General features: G+C 43.9%; 1 protein-coding gene across 3 annotated transcripts; it reads right to left on the minus strand.

The window, feature by feature from the left end:
* Window positions 1-258: 258 nt before the first annotated feature.
* On the minus strand, window positions 259-16,219 carry LOC119812151 (Golgi apparatus membrane protein TVP23 homolog B). 3 transcript variants are annotated; one of them, XM_038326567.1, is made up of 7 exons: window positions 16,011-16,210; window positions 13,507-13,589; window positions 11,600-11,744; window positions 9,581-9,670; window positions 8,499-8,630; window positions 3,567-3,695; window positions 259-1,372 (listed from the first exon to the last, which is right to left on the minus strand). In XM_038326567.1, exons 1-7 carry the CDS (start codon window positions 16,020-16,022, stop codon window positions 1,346-1,348), a joined length of 618 nt encoding a protein of 205 aa, XP_038182495.1. In that variant the 5' UTR covers window positions 16,023-16,210; the 3' UTR covers window positions 259-1,345. The 3 variants fall into 3 exon arrangements, with proteins under 3 accessions (XP_038182495.1, XP_038182498.1, XP_038182496.1); XM_038326570.1 differs by lacking the exon at window positions 16,011-16,210 and adding an exon at window positions 15,580-15,598; XM_038326568.1 differs by lacking the exon at window positions 8,499-8,630 and having other exon boundaries at window positions 16,011-16,219.
* Between the last annotated feature and the right edge of the window lie 102 nt (window positions 16,220-16,321).

The following is a 16,321-nucleotide window of genomic DNA, read 5'->3' on the forward strand; positions in this document are numbered from 1 at the left end:
AATCCTCAAGCTTTGCATCTTTCTGATCAAGTACAAACCCATCTCTAGTAAGTGCCCGCCCGCCTCGTCAGGTGAACCAATTGATGGAGGAAAGCCAAACGGACAACGAGCAGCAGCCTTTGGAGTAAGTGTTTCTTCCCCACACAGCCTTGTCCTGCTTTAGAGTCTCCAGATGCTCCTGAGGTCAAGTGTCTCCTTAAGCAAGTCAACATCCAAAGGTGTCACAAATGCCATGATTAAACGGGACCACACACCTAATGCTTTGTAAACTGCAGTTTTATATAAATATAAAGTTATGCACCTGCCTAGCTACACTCTTAATAAAGACCCTTATTTAATAACAGACATTTAAAAAATGTCAACAGTGGACAAATGTTTTCACAACATAATCTAAAGATTCCAGCAAATTCACAGTAGCTACAAAAGAATTCAGCTGTCTACAATAGTTTACATTTTGTTTACTCTACACTATATTGCTTTCTCTTAGAAGATATCTTTAATACAAATGTGTGGTTTACAATATTCCCATTATAACAAGAAAAAATAGATTCATACAATGTTTCATAGGCATTTATTATGCCAAGTATTTAAACAATTACTCCCATTGTTACATAAGAATAATATTCTTATTAAAAGGCAATATTTCATTAACCCACTGACCACTAAGAGATTTTTAGATGGTTCTAGAGTGAATTGTGGCCACAAAAGAAACACAGCAGCAGTAGCCCCTGGGGGTTCCACCACACAGCTACAAATATCCATTTATGTCAAACAGACCTTGAATAAATGACTTATTACCAAGTAAAACAAAATTTTAGAAATCAGTTAACACAACTGTCCTATTTTAGCTTTTACTTGCTTACATACGTCTAAGAAATTTTACCACAAAGAAACCCTGTCTCGAAAAACCACAAAAAATTAATAACTTTCTAATTCATACATAAACTAACATGTTCACCCTTACACTAAATCAAAACTTACCTCTAAGAACAATGTACAGAAATTCTCTGCAAACAGAGACGAGACAGACTGAAGACCTCTTCCTACATCTTATGGATCAAAATGCAAAGATCCATCAGGTGGCGGACACACGAACTTGGGACATGTTGCTGTCACAGGACTGTCTAGACACAAACACCACCTCCAGCAAACTCTGACTGTCTCCAGCAACACCAAACTCTCTACCCCCATACGGTTTAAGATGAAACCAGGTTTCCTTCTTCTAAATTATGCTTTTAAGAGAGAAAATTAACACAACACCCTACTGCAACACAGACTGAGCTCTGAAGATCAAGAATCTTGTCCACTGTCCCCAGGGTCCATGGCACATAGGCTCCATCTTCACTCACGACGTTTGACCATCCCCAGCGTTCTGCAACAGAGAAAAACAACCCCTTAACAGCAACATCACCTCACTTCGCCTAGCAGTGGAACTCACAGCAGAGCCGGGGACACTGCACTTGCAGCAGTGCCAGCTCCGGCACTACACTGTTTTCAATACCTTATTGTTGTTATTTTCATGCTAAAGACATGGACAAAATAGAAGGAAACCTGTGGATTCCATCATCCACCCCAACATCCAGCTCATCATATTAAGAAAGGTGTCACCAGATATATAACCTGAGATATATCGTTAATATCATACCAGGTCCAAGGTTCAACAGCAAAGTCCCTCCTAACTTAAAAGACTGAAAATCATAAGGGGAAAGACTTATACAGTAAAACTACAAGCCATCACAGTCAGGTGTAGTGACACACACACCTCTAATCCCAGCACTCAGAAGGTATAAACAGGCAGATCTCTGTGAGTTCAAGGCCAGCCTGGTCTACACAGCAAGTTCCAGGTCAGCCAAGGGTACGTAGTGAGACTTGTCCCAAAAAGACAGAAGAAAAGAAGGGAGGGAGGGAGGTAGGGAGGGAGGGAGAGAGGGAGTGAGGGAGGAAATCCTACAATAGTAAAGCATACACAACAAGTGGACCATAGCATGGAACCACGCAAAACTCTGACAGTGAATCAAGCCCCTATTAAGATGGTTCAGCATGGAAAGGTACTTTGTCACTACTGTAATACAAAGGGGCCTGGCTTGTTGGGATTTCTGTCCCACCTGGTACCAATACACTGAATGATCTCAGCTTGATCTCCATGATCCACATGAAGGAAGGAGAGAACCAGAGTTGTTCTCTGACCTCCACACGCATGCCCTTGCACACTCATGCCCTGTGTATGTGCATGTACACCAATAAACAAGTGTGATATAAAAAGACTATTTGTTTCCCCTACTTCTTATCTTCTGTAATGGGAAACTGAAGTAAAATGAAGAAAAGAAGGAATTTCTGGAGCAGAGGCAGCCAGCAGGCTTTCCACTCTTAAGCACATCATGTCTTCTCTCCATTTAGTTACTCAGTGTAACTCTCAGACAGCATTTTTTAGAAATGCTAACCATGGCGCCATGCCCACATCTGCTGAATAAGAAGCCTCATGGGTGAAGTCCAAGCATCTTGAGCTATCTACTGTGACATGTTGAAGTTTGAGATCCACTGTCCTTTCTAACATTGCTACTAAACTAAACCTCACTGAGGGGATTCACATAGAGGCCTAGTAGACTTTACCAAGACATTTAACCAAACCTGTAACCATAACTACTTCATTATCCCACTGAACACCTTGATTTCAACCATCATACTGGAGAACTCTAAGGGGGCTAGAAAGATGACTCAGTGGATAAGAACACTGGCTGCTCTTGCAGAGAGTCAGAGCTCGATTCCTAGCACCCACATGGTGACTCTCAACCATCTAGAGCTCCAGTCTCAGGACCTAATGCCCTCAGCTTCTGCAGGCACCAGGCACAAATGTGGCACACACAGAGACACACATGTAGGCAAAACACTCATACACATACAAAATAAAATAAGGATAATTCCAAAAATAAGTAAACCCTTCATTCTGAGTAGGGGAAATCAAAGTACTTTAAAGCAACACTAATGATAAAGCCTTTTGAATTTGTTTGTTCTTATAAATCCCAAAACCATACAATATACATTCTTCAAGAACTTTCATTTAAAGCAATCATAATTAATGAAAAGCAACTGAACTTGAATCATCTATGAGATATGAGTGATTGTCAATGATAGTTTATTTCTCTTGGTTTCAAAATAATTTTAATAATGAATGATACATTTCTGAAATGTCCTATAAGCCCCCAAAGAGCCAGTAGAGTATGTCTGTCGTCTCTTGCTGAAATAGTCATGTAACTAATTACAAAGCATCCGGTGGACTGAGGAGATGGCCCCATGGTTAAAAGACTCATCACTCTTCAAGAGGACAGTGTTCCAGCACCCACATGGTGGCTCACAACCATCTCTAAGGCCAGTTTTATGGGATCCAATCAATGCCCTCTTCTGGCCTCTCTGGGGCACTGCACACATATGGTATACAGACACACAGGCAAAAAGCCAAACATAAAAAATTTTAAAGTAATTTAAAAACAAGCATGTGTTAAAAAATAAACTCTACAGGAGTCAGACATTGTTGTATCAGTCACAGATCATATTCTAAAAACACTTACTTGTCTTAGGAACTGTTTTCCAAGATATGAGGTAGCCATGCTGGTCAAGTCCTTCTTACTGCCCACTTTACACCGGATATAACCATAAAGGTTGGCACCTTGCAGCACCACACCCATGATTACCACAGCCTGGGAGAGGGGAGACAATCAATAGTTACTAGCCCAAACTGACTTTTCTCTACACCTCTAAATGAGACGAGGTAGAGTGTGGAGAAAAGGAAGCGCTGGAAGTCAGAGGCTGAAGCAAGGAGACTCCGCAGCCTGCAGAAGGGACCTCACTGACGCTACTCTGGAGAAGACACCGGACCATTCAAGTGGCATCATTTTCATTCATATTTGTTTTAGTTACTTTTCTACTGCTGTGATAAACAACATGACCAAGACAACAGGGCTTATTTTCGCTTATGGTTCCAGAGGGTTAGAGTTCATAATGGCAGGGCAGGGGCTCAGGCAGGCACAGCAGCCAGAGCATAGGCTGAGGACTAACATCTTAAACCACAAGCACAAAGCAGAGAGCAAACTGGGAGCAGGATGAGGCCTTGAGCTCTCCAAGTCTGCCCAGTGGCAGACTTCTTCCAGCAGGTCACAACTCTGGAGCACTACCAATATCTCATTTAAACCACTGCACTATCCATAGTCACTCTCGTATTCTTAAGTTGAGCACAGTGAGCAGATGGGGGTCTATGTAGCACACTGACGAGCACGTGTTGCTGGTTGATGAAACTAGAACAAGCCACTCTCCCAAGGCAGGAGGAAAGCTCTGTGCAGAGCTGCTTGGCCCTGGAGACACCCCAGACACCTAGTGAGAGAGGAGACCCATGACCACTCTTTAAACATGATAACTAAAGGACTAACTAAAATCGGCGAACAATTTCTGGAAACAACGCAATAGTTTAGATTCCCATGGACCATAAATCAAGGTCTGTTTCTCAATTTTACCACTTTTGGTCCTAAAGTAGTCACAGGCAACATGCAAACAGACAGACTAAGCTGTGCTTCAATAGCACTGTACAAGAACAAATTGGGCTGGGCGGGTCTGACACCCAGTGGGTCAGCCCCTGCTCTACAACCCTACTATCAACAAGTCCATGCAGGAAACACTTACTGCTGTGAAAAATGGAACAGCTGGACAGATGCTGATCTCCTGCTCATACTTTCCTGAATAAATGCTTTAAAGTAAGATTTAAATGTTTAACTAAAGAACTGGTTCAAAGACTAGCAAAAGCAGTGAAAGGAAGAAGGGGGCATCCAAAAGAGAGGGCATGAGCAGAGACTCTATTAAAGTACAAGATATATTTGAATTAAAATGTCTTTATGAAACTTATGACTATACAATGAATATAAACCAGTCAGTTAAATTTTTTAAAAAGCAATATGTATATAAACCTGAAAATAATCAACCAAACTAGGAAACATTGCAAAATGACCTTACTACCTGAAATATTTTAGTAGAGTTCTGAAATATCTTTATTAAAATGAAATAAAAATGCAGAGCTTAAACTTTCTACTTTAATCCGATGTTTCATGGAATGCATAGAATAGAGACAATTGCCAGATGCCTAAGTAAACTTAAAACCTCATGTCTACTTCAGTGGCCTCCAGCAACTTCCCAAGTGCACATGGGATGCTCCTGGGCAGTAGGTATGCATACCAGCATGCCATGGAGCAAATCCACCTGCAGATGGAGCATGGATCCTGCTGAGACATCAACTGTGTTAAATGAAAACAAATTAATAAGTTGAGGATGGACAGTGAAGTCACACATCACAATCTCCCTCCCCTTGAGAGGCAACAAGTAGGATTTTTAAATTATTATAATTCTCTGTGTGTATGTGTGTGCATGGTGCATGTATGTACATGTTCATGTGTCTGTGTGCATGCGTGGGCATACATGCACGTAAAAACTTATGTCGACATTGGGTATTTTTCTCACTCATCCTACACCTTATTTTAAACAGAGAGTCTCTCACTGAATCCAGAATTTGCTAAGTCGTGAAGACTGGCTGGGCAATAAGCCCTAGGGAGCCTCCCGTCTTTGCCTCCTCAGGCCTGGGATTACAGATGCGCGTTGCTGCACCAGCCTTTTATGAGGAAGCTAGGGGTCTGGCTCAAGTCCTCATGCTTGAGCAGCAAGCACTTCACCACCTGAGCTGTCCTGAGCTGTCCTGAGCTGTCTTGTCTCCCAGCCCACGGTAGATTTTAGGAAAGGCAAATAAGCTGGCATGCAGAGAAGAGCTGCTGGTCAGAGAAAAAGCCAATCCAGTGCCACTCTGCAAGAGGTCCCCAGGGAAATAAACTAAAAACTGACACCTCACAACTCAGAGAGAAGCACAAGGCCAAAGGCATACACAGCTCTATAAGGAAAAATGCGGAAATGTGAGACTGGACTGACTCTCTTGGAGCTGAGACCATGGCAGGACCAGAGGCTCAGACAAGTGTTCACAGCCTACCAGAAGACAGAAATGCCACTCCCTGGGAGAAGGCAAGACTCACAGAAGCTAGTCAAGGCAGCGGAGCCTGGCTGTGCTCCTCCTCATGCCTGTGTGTGTGGACCATCAATCACAGCACTCCAACCCAGCCTCATGGCAGTGACCGTGAGCCTCGGTAAATGCAGGGAAGACATCAAGAACAGTTCCTTGTAGGACAGCAGCACAGGCAAGATGGTCTACACAAGAGCTGCCAGTGTGAGCCGCAGTAAAATGGACAGGGAAAAAGAAAAGCCACTCCACCAAACCACAGCAGAAGACAACAAAGAAGCACACTGCCAAAGACAGGGCAGAATCCATGCTGGGAGGGCAGAAGCCACCCTCTGGAAGACCTGAGGCTGAGAGTCAAGGCCCATGAAGTAAGCTAAGAGCAAGAAAGGAGGCTGACAGTCAGGAGGCACACCACGCTTCTTACAGCCTAATCGGCTGCTGCGGCCTGTCTCCAGCACTTTCCTCCACTCCTGACATCACCACGTAACATCCCCAACTCTACTTTTAAGTGCCTGTCAACCACTCCACTAGAAAACACGCTCTACAGGACAGTTTCCTTGTTCTTCTAATTGTGATGTCCATGTCCCCAAGCAGCTGACAGACTGAGAACTCTTAAAACATTTGCTGACCGAATAAGCAGAAAAACAGTGAAAGAGTGGAGCAAGTAGAAGACAGTGATGTAAACACGTATAAATGACCCAAGACAGAGCGATAAGTAGAGTCTCAGAATTAGACAATCGCAAAGACAAAAAAACAAAAACAAAAACAATAAATTTAAAGGTTTATCAAAAGCCAATTTTCTTGTTAAAGCAAAACATGACCTTGCACAGTGAATGGGCCCAGTGTTCCAGAAACACTCATACACAACAAATACAGACATGTCCTGCCTGTGATGCTTTAACATTGGGGGAGGAGGAGGGAGAAAGGAAGGGGGGAGAGAGGAAAGAAAAGAGAGAGAAAGAGAGAGATATCAAAGAGAGAGAAAAATGACTCATTCACATGGAAGTTAGGGTTTTTTCTCTTGAATACTCACTAGCTTAAAACAAACTGGAGTAACATAATCAGTCATCCTTCACGGAAAGTCAGAGATATATTCTTTTGGCATAAAAAAATTAAGGAATAAACCTTTAAGTTGTTTTTTAAAATTTCACTCCACAGTAGAATGTAGCCAACCAAGCAACACAAGAAGCTGCAGTAAAAGGACGTGTGAAGCGATGCGTGTGGAAACAGTCAGGAAAGCACTTGCCAAGCACACATAAGGAGCTGAGTTCAAACCCTGTACAGTCGCACACACTGTAATCAGGTGCAGAGAGCAGAGCCTGGCAGAAGCAAGGTCCACTAGCCTGCCAGGCCTACTCAGTGAGCTCCAAGCTGCAACTCTGGATGAAAAACACAGCAACCACCTGAGGTTGTGCTCTATCTTCCACATGCACATGTGCACACACCCGTGTGCTGCTTTCACACAAACACATGCATACCCACAAGCAGATCAAGAGCAAAAAAAATCAGAGAAGTATTTCAGAGAAATTATTATCAAGTCTATCAAACAAAATAACACAAGAACAAACAAAAATGGAAAAACTACAGAGACATGGGAATGTTTCTCTTCATCTACATCAAGTCTTTAAGTCAATACACACATCTAAGTATAGCATTGAGTGAGATAAAGAGAAGCACTAAAATACTATCCACAAGGGAGATCCATAACTGCTGACTCCACCACAGCAGCAAATCCATAAACACTGAATACATCTCCGAATTTGTGAAAGGAGATTATGATGCAAATATATAAAGATGATTACTAAAGTAAAAACCAACAGCACTCCCGTCCTAACAGGAAAATATTAGTGTACAACACACAAAACCAAGTTTTCACAGCAAGCCAGGGACAGGAGCTATAAAGTCTGGGGAGCAGGGGTCTAGTGAAAACCAAAATACATGAAGCCAGTGTGCATCAAATGCAATGAACTCAACTGTTAGAGACTAGACTCACAGTTTGGCTCAGGGGACAGACTGCATCTTTCATATGCAGCAGCAACTGTATTTGTTTCAGATGCTCTTCCACAGCCTCCTAGTTCCCAGAAGAGAGACCCCATTTCCAATGCCTTGAGCATGGTGGGTGGCAGCAACAGTGACAGTGAGTTCATCCGGGGTGAGTCAGCCCATGGGCTGGACCGCCCCAAGGCTTGCCCACTGCCATAGGTCACACACAGCTGACAGCTGTTCTACGCTCCCGAGGTCCGGGAAGATCAACTAGCCTAGCAATGAGTAAGCACAAGAGGCACCAACCACAGTTTCCTTAAAAGACCACAACAACCACTGACACCACAGAAACTGGCAGGCGGCTGTGCCCAGATACTCAGGAAAAGCAGAGTTGGGGACTGAAACTCAGAAACATAAGATGAAGCGCCCAGTCAGGATGGCCTGCACAGGTCACGTGATGACTCTTACTCACCAGCCACTTCACTTTGAAGGAGAAGAGCGCGCTAAAGGCAAAGATCACCCACAGGATCGGACAGGCGATGAGTCCTAACCAAAAGATTCTTGACTCAGCTTCAGAAATAGTTTTGTTGTCTTGTGGAGTTGACTACAAAAACAATTATAAAAGTCAATTCAACCCCTAATCGGGTTTATCAGTAAAAGTTTCCTTTTAAACAGAAAACACACTGTGCTCAAATTCAAAGATTAATAGAGACGATCCACATCCCTCTTGTTGGAACCAAAACACAAGCTAGTGGCTCTACCACCATGACAACCTTAATAAATAAATTATTTACTTTGCTGCATGTATGCAACAGAACAGGAAGACATGGCCTTGCACTAGCATTGTTTATTCATAAGAAAGCACTGAAGCTTTTCTAGGAAAGAGTTAAGGAAATCCAAGCATCATCTAGATTTCATGTCTTGGCCAAACCGAGGAGCTGACTAGGGTGATGAGTTGTTTCCACGCAGATTTGATGTCAGAACACAAGCTCACTAAGTACAGTGCTTTCTGAGAAGTACTGCTTGCAAAGGCTCTGCCAAGCGATACACAAGCAATTTGACTGGTAGTGTTAGCAAGATTTTTATCCTCTGTCTCCCAAAAGATTTCCACAAGGAAATAGAATGTTCACTATTAGGAAGCAGGGTGACCCAAAACAAACAGACTCCCCACGGCTCCTGAGGGCACTGGCTTAAAGAATAGACCAATCATTCTGACCCTGTACCCAGCTGCAATCTTCCTGACAAATAGGAAATGACAATGGGAGAAAGACTGGGAGAAAGCGTCCACTGGACACAGAAGGATCCAGAGTGACGGCCAGCAAGGCAACAAAGCCGGGGATCACCCAGAAGACTTTCATCAGCAGGCAGACAGACAGCTTAGCGTGGCCTACTCTTAGAATCCTGCCTGTGTATGCTTGTTACCAGACAAAAGCGCACTATGCTCTGGAGGCTGTCTGACTTAGTACTAACAGGGCAAGAGATCTGCAGTGGTACTGCCAATCCTAACCCCTCCTTCAGTACTCAAAAGAACCTGCACATTCTTTATCAGTTTACCTTTCTGGACTCAAACACCCAATGGCTCTTCCCATCCTCATCGATATGATTCCACCAACGTAGGCCAACCATTAGTCTACCAGTGACATTCTGGGAAAGATAAATATGAACACACATTTTAAAGCATTATTTAAAACATTATAAATCCTATCTTAGTGTACTATTTCACAAAATTCTTCAGCTCTCCCCCAGAATAGCCAATTAACCCCTATGTACCAGTCCTGCCTAAAGACTAAACCAAGTGGCCATGCCAAGGCCAGGGTGCATGGAGCTCACAGCATAAGCAGCAGGCATACCCAGAAGTGCTGTCCTTTCTTCTCCCTAAGATGGAGGACCTGTCCTTCCTCTAAACCTCTAATTCCTCCTTAGGTCTTCCCTTCCTTCTTTCTATTTTTAACTTTTAAGATGGGGTCTGTCTTAGTACTACTATTGTTGTGATTGAAACCCATGACCAAAGCAATTCAAGGAGGACAGGGCTTATTCAGCTTACACTTCCACATCACAGTTCATCATCAAAGGAAGTCAGGGCACGAACCTGGAGACAGGAGCTGATGCAGAGGCCATGGAGCAATGCTGCTTACTGGCTTGCTCTCCATGGCTTCCTCAGCCTGCTTTCTTAGAGAACCCAGGACCACTAGATGAGGGAAGGCACCACTCATAATGGGCTGGGCCCTCCCTGATAAATTACTAATTAAGATTGCTTCTAATCTTATACTGCCAAGTTTCTTTGTTGTGGACTATTACTTTAACTGTGTAAAGGTGCGCTGCATTTGTTTATGCTACATTTGTTTAATGATGTAAAGATGTGTTGCTTTGCCTGCCTAAGGTTCCTGATTAGTCTAATTAAAAAGCTCACCAGCCAAAAGCTAAGTGGTAGAGGGATAGGTGGGGCTGGCAGGCAGAGAGAGTACGCAGAAGAGAGAACGAGGGAGAAAGAGAGTGAGACACCTAGGCCCAGTCAGTCAGCCAGCCACAGAGGGAGTAGGGAAGTAAGACATACATTAGGAAAGAAAGGTAGAAGACCCCAAGGCAAAATGTAGATGAAGAGAAACGGGTTAATATAAATTTTAAAAACTAGCCAGAAATAAGCCTAAACTAAGGTCAAGTATTCCTGACTAATAAGTCTCTGTGTAATGTTTTGGGAACTGGTTGGTGGCCCGAAAGAGAGTCTGCTACATTTGAATTGGTCCGACATTACCTGTGCCGCTTTTATTTTATGACGGCACTGTTTTAGTCTAATCCTTTTGGTCGAGCTTTATTCTAGGCCCAAGCTCAGAATTATCTTTAGAATGGGATTTTAATCAGTATTTATTTCCTTAAAAGTATAATATTTACTACTGAAACAAAAGTGCCCTTACTTCCAACCCCACCTGTAAGCACCAAAAATGCTTCAGACATTGAAAAATACACACACACACACACACACACAAAAAAAAAAAAAAAAAAAAAAAAAACTTTTTGGGCAGTGTTGGCGCACACCTTTAATTCCAGCACTTGGGTGGCAGAGGCAGGAGAATCTCTGAGTTTGAGGCCAGGCTGATCTACAGAGTGAGTTCCAGGACAGCCAGAGCTGCACAGGAAAAACAAAAACAAAACAAAACAGAAAAAAAAAATCCTATGGAGGCAAACTCAACCCTGGTTGAGAAAGACTGACCCCAAGGACCCTGCAGTTTTTGAAAAAAAAAACAAAAAAAAAACAAAAAAAAAAGGATATTTCCTAAACACTTGTAAGAAACTATATTGGAACTTTACATAGAAATTATACCCAGAATATTTAAATGACACTGGAATAAAATATGTAGAATCTATGGCTGCTAATGACATCTTTGTAGCTTCGCCCACAGCACCACCGAGCAGAGTTCATGCGATCAAACGCACCCAGCACTTTGACAACGGGAGGCCTAAAGTAACAGAAAATTAACACCAATCCAAAAATGCTGTCCTGTTTCTTTCATTTTATTCACTATCTGAATTCACATTAAGTACAATTTCAAAATAAAAAAAAACAATAGAACCTACCTTCACTGCCCAAAAGTCACATGACAGCAACAAGATAATCGTCACCATACAGGCAATGAAGCTGCTGCTGAGCAGCTCACACAGGAGATAGACTACAACCGCACTGACTCGAAAGAACAGGTGAAAGAAGGACGCCACTGGGTGTCTGGAAATCAAGACACAATAAGCAGCGTTATATTTTACAGCAAGTACTAGTAGACCCGTAACCATGCAATCAGGGGTGTCCTGGGAAGAAGAAACCAAACAATTTACCTCTTCCTTAAATCCCCACCACCTAACTAGTTCTATTGTTGCAAGGAAATATATTACATGATTTGACTCCAACTCCTCATGGAGTATAAACTTTCAAAGCACCTTACCGGAACCACACCAGTTTAGATAATCTAATCACATCACAAGAGCCCAAACTAAGAAGGGAGTTTTATCTCTTCCTTTCCTCCTCTTCCTCCTTTTTTTTCTCTTCCTTTTTTTTAAGATAGGGTCTTACTAGGTAGCTTAGGCTGCCCTCAAATTCATAATCTTCCAGTCCTCACCTCTAAGATTACATGTATGCATCATCATACATGTATGTATATATGCTTTTTGTAAAACAGCTTTATTGACATTGATTCAACTACCACACAATTTGTCTACAAATTAACTTTTTTTTAATATAGTCAGTTGTGTGGCCATCGCCATAATCAATTTTATAACACTGTACTATGTCAAAAGCAAGTCTGTACCCACGGGCAATCATCCTCTCGTTCCCAACCCTTTCAGCCCTAAGCGGCCAATCATCTTTCTGTCTCTCTAGATTGACCCACTGTGGACATCTGTGTAAGGAAAACCACACAACACTTTGTCTCCTGTGACCAACACCTTTCACTTTACACAGTGTTTTCAATGTTCAAGTAGAATTTTACTTAAGTGAATTTCTTTAGAGAGAATATATTTATAAGTACACTGAATTTTATTACTTATATCCAAAGCCACAGAGAAACCCTGTCTCGAAAAACCAAAAAAAAAAAGATACAATTCTGAAATTTACAAACAAGATCAAAATGTATCCACAGAAATAATAGTTTCCTTAGTTTTCGTGATTTTTGTCTTTTTTTTTTTTTAACTGAGAACTGAACCCAGGGCTTTCTGTTCTACCATTGAGCTAAACCACACCTCCCTATATAAAATACATAAAGAGATGGTGCAGTCTCAGAAAATAGCAGTCAGCACAGACTTTAAAACATCAGTGCTCAAATAACCGATTTGTCAAATTTGCTAATTTGAAAGCTCAGTGTTGAACAAGATTCGACATGCCAACTACTCTTAGGAAAATATCATGTTACCTCTGTCTCATGCTACGTCAAATCAACAACACGCCTAGCCTACTCTGCCTTGGTATCCCCATGGGCGTCTTTTGAAGACCAGGCCCCAAGATGGCAGAACTGGGGTGAGAGGTGCTGGAGACCTTAGGAGGTGGGCCTATCTAGACGGAGTGGGCCACTCAGGGCAGGTTATGGTTCTGTGTCTAGTCTGCCATGAGACGCGCAGTGTTTCCCCACTACACCCTTCTGCCAGAACGCCCTGCACCACCATGGGCCCAGAAGCAGAGCCAAAGAAAAACAGTGCCCATGCGCTGAAATCCTCCCAATACACTTTAAAAGTATTTTTCTTTTCTCTTTGGTTCTGTCAGATGTTTTCTCACATCAAAAAGTGGGACACGGAGCTGGGTGTGGTAGCATACACCTTTAATCCAAGCAATAAAGAGGCAGAGGCAGGCATATCTCTGAGCCCAGATAAGCACAGCCAAGACTGCGTAGGTTGTGTCAAAAAACCAAAAACAAACAAAAGTCAACACAAATCCCACAGGTTGACACCAACAGTGGACACAACAGATTAGACAGAAACACAACTCTAACTTAACCTTGTACCTGATTTTGGATTTTCTTGGTCTATTGGTTGTCTCCTCTTCTGCATCAAACAGTGAGACGTCTTCGGTGTCATCATTACTGTCCTATTAGGAAATTAAATACCTATCATAAAAATGAAATTTGGTACATGTATGCCTACTACATACAAACCTACACAATCCTCAAAAGGGAAGGTGAGATTATGAGCTACAACTACCAGGAACTCACAGCTTAGGAAAAGAGGCACCTGCAGGCCCTCCACCCCAATTCCAATAATCTGAAAACAAACAAACAAACAAAAAACTCCCCATGACAATCTAATAGTCAGCTGACATCAGCCTGAACCCTGAAAGAACACTGAGAAGCAGCTGATGCTCCTAAAAGCTGACATCTATCAGAAGCTACTCTCTCCCAAGTCAGAGAAATCTGAAGCTATTGGGATAAACTCAGAAAACCTGGTTGACTTCACCCTATTTCCTTGACTCCTTGCAATGCTTTCTCTTCTTGTCGGAGGCTATATCAACAACTATCATGCCTCTAGGGCTTGTTCCATCACTGTCTTTCAACTCGGTCTTTCTAATCAATATATAAAATCCTTCACAGCAGTGATGATCCTAGAAGACGAATAACCCCAGAAGGCTCTCAACAACCAAAGACCGCTGCCCATAAAATGAAAGCAAACGACCACTGGGTTTCTAAGATTCTTCTGTGAACTCCTGAGAGATGCACAACAGCAGGGAAGGGGGGGGGCTACCAACTAGAATGAAGAGAGAGAATTAAAATACAAGCATGCGCAAGTGTTGGAAGAAAATGAATGGGGTGACATCAGAGATAGCATGTAGGGAGTTTACTGTTTTAAGATAATAGGAATTACAAGGGAGGCCCCTTGTACCCATAATCCCAGCATTTGGAAGGCTGGATCATGATTATCATCAGTTGGAGATGGGTGAAGGAAAACAGAGCAGGAGAAACTAAAGCGTGTCTTTGTGCTAACAGGACCAAGCTTTTACAAAAGAAAAAAAAGGTGGTGTGTGTGTGGGGGGGGGGGAGATCAACAGTGCAACCAACCACTGCTCAACACTTCCCGGTAAGCAAGGGGGATCGAATGGGGGGGGGGGCATCAACAGTGCACAGTGCAACCAACCACTGCTCAACACTTCCCGGTAAGCAAGGGGGATCGAATGGGGGGGGGGGGCATCAACAGTGCACAGTGCAACCAACCACTGCTCAACACTTCCCATTAAGCAAGGATGAAGTTGCAGTAGTCACAACCCAAAAATGGAGTACCACACAATCCACAAAAGAACGTGCAGGTAATTATGAGTGAAGACGCAGACAGGAAGGGAAGTAGTAAGAAAATTCCTCTGCTGCACTTCAGTGAAACAGGAAGCAAGGTTATCAGACCAAAAAAAAAAAAAAGCAAGGAATAAATGTTCAAAGCTGCAGAAAAGTTGTAATGCAAAGGTTGCCTGGGAAAAGGGAAGGCAGAGACTACACAAATGTCAAATGTCCAGCAGGTGGAAGAGTTGATCCAAGGTTCACAGTCACAGACTTAACAGGAACAGCTGGCATGGCTGTCCTTCCCCAGCACCCTTTAATCCGGGTGAGCCTTCAGAGAGCGGAGTTGGAACCACCAATGGGTTTCCTCCACCCCACATTTCCCCACAGGAGACTGTTCTGTCACAAATTCTGGTTGGCTCATCCTCACACACTCAGTATGCCACTAGCATGTCTTTACTATCAATGTTCTGAAAATATGCCGTTTCCCAACCTAACCTCTCCCCTCCGCACACCTTTTGTGGATCCCACCTCCTCAAACACCCCAACCCAACCTCACACGGGGGGGCAAGAAACCTGTGTGATGCACTCCTATTCTGACCTGGAGCAGTTGCCTGAGCCATAGTAATCCCGCAGCAAACTACTTGTAAAATTATATATATAATCTAAATAGGAGTTCACAGTCAACTCAAAGGGAGGAAATACTATATTGCGTTTACTAATCTCCAGGCGAAAGTCAACTGGCTACAAAGATCCCTACGGGCACAAACGTGACAACCATCGTGACTAACAGTGCAACAGCGTGGTAACACCTACTCGAAATTAAGGCTCTAGTACTCTCCTCTCCCTACAGGACAGCCCCTCACTTGAGTGTCTGGGCAGGAGAGCTGACGCCTGAAGGCCGCTCGGGTGGGCTGCGGGGAGCCAGGTCACCCCGACACCACACCCAGAGCTTCCTGCAGCTAATGCTCCACCTGGCGACCCACCTCTACATAGCATCCCCAGCTCTGCGCCTCCTGGGTCCCCGGTCCACCCGACCCTCGGAGAGCACAGAACTCTCTAGCAACAACTGGCCGGAACCCAGCACTTCTGCCCACCCAGCCTGCCCTTCGTCCAGCTCAGGCAGTGGGCAGACACAGAGACACAACAGCCTCAGAGACTGGACAAGAACTCCCCCCTCCCCCCCGTCCCCCGGCCCCAACCCAAACTATCGCACCAGCTCCCGGAACCCGACCGCCCTCCCTCACCTGCGACAACATGACGGCTCCGCGCCAATCCTCCCCCCACTTCCGGGAGCTACGTCAGCCAGCGGCCACCCGGTCCGGTGGGAAACTGACGCGGGTTGGTCGCCTCAGGACAGGAAGCCAATGTACAGTGGCAACCAGAAGCCACTTGCCGGCAACACTTCCTTTTCAGTGAGGCTCGTGGGAGGCAGTAATTCCCTGGACCGGAAGATCGGTAGGCGAGTCCACGCCACGTAGTAGAAGGGGCGGGGAAAGCGGGTCCAAATTGCAGACGCGCGCAGTGGGAGGCGGAGCGTTTGGGCGGAGCCACACCG

This window comes from Arvicola amphibius, chromosome 4 (genome assembly GCF_903992535.2).
Source record: "Arvicola amphibius chromosome 4, mArvAmp1.2, whole genome shotgun sequence".
Lineage (NCBI taxonomy): Eukaryota > Metazoa > Chordata > Mammalia > Rodentia > Cricetidae > Arvicola > Arvicola amphibius.

Coding starts and splice junctions, on each gene's coding strand:
- LOC119812151 (XM_038326567.1), bottom strand. Junction 11,745..13,506: donor CCAAGAAAATCCAAAATCAG/GTACAAGGTTAA, acceptor CTTGATTTCCAG/ACACCCAGTGGCGTCCTTCT. Junction 9,671..11,599: donor GTGACTTTTGGGCAGTGAAG/GTAGGTTCTATT, acceptor TATCTTTCCCAG/AATGTCACTGGTAGACTAAT.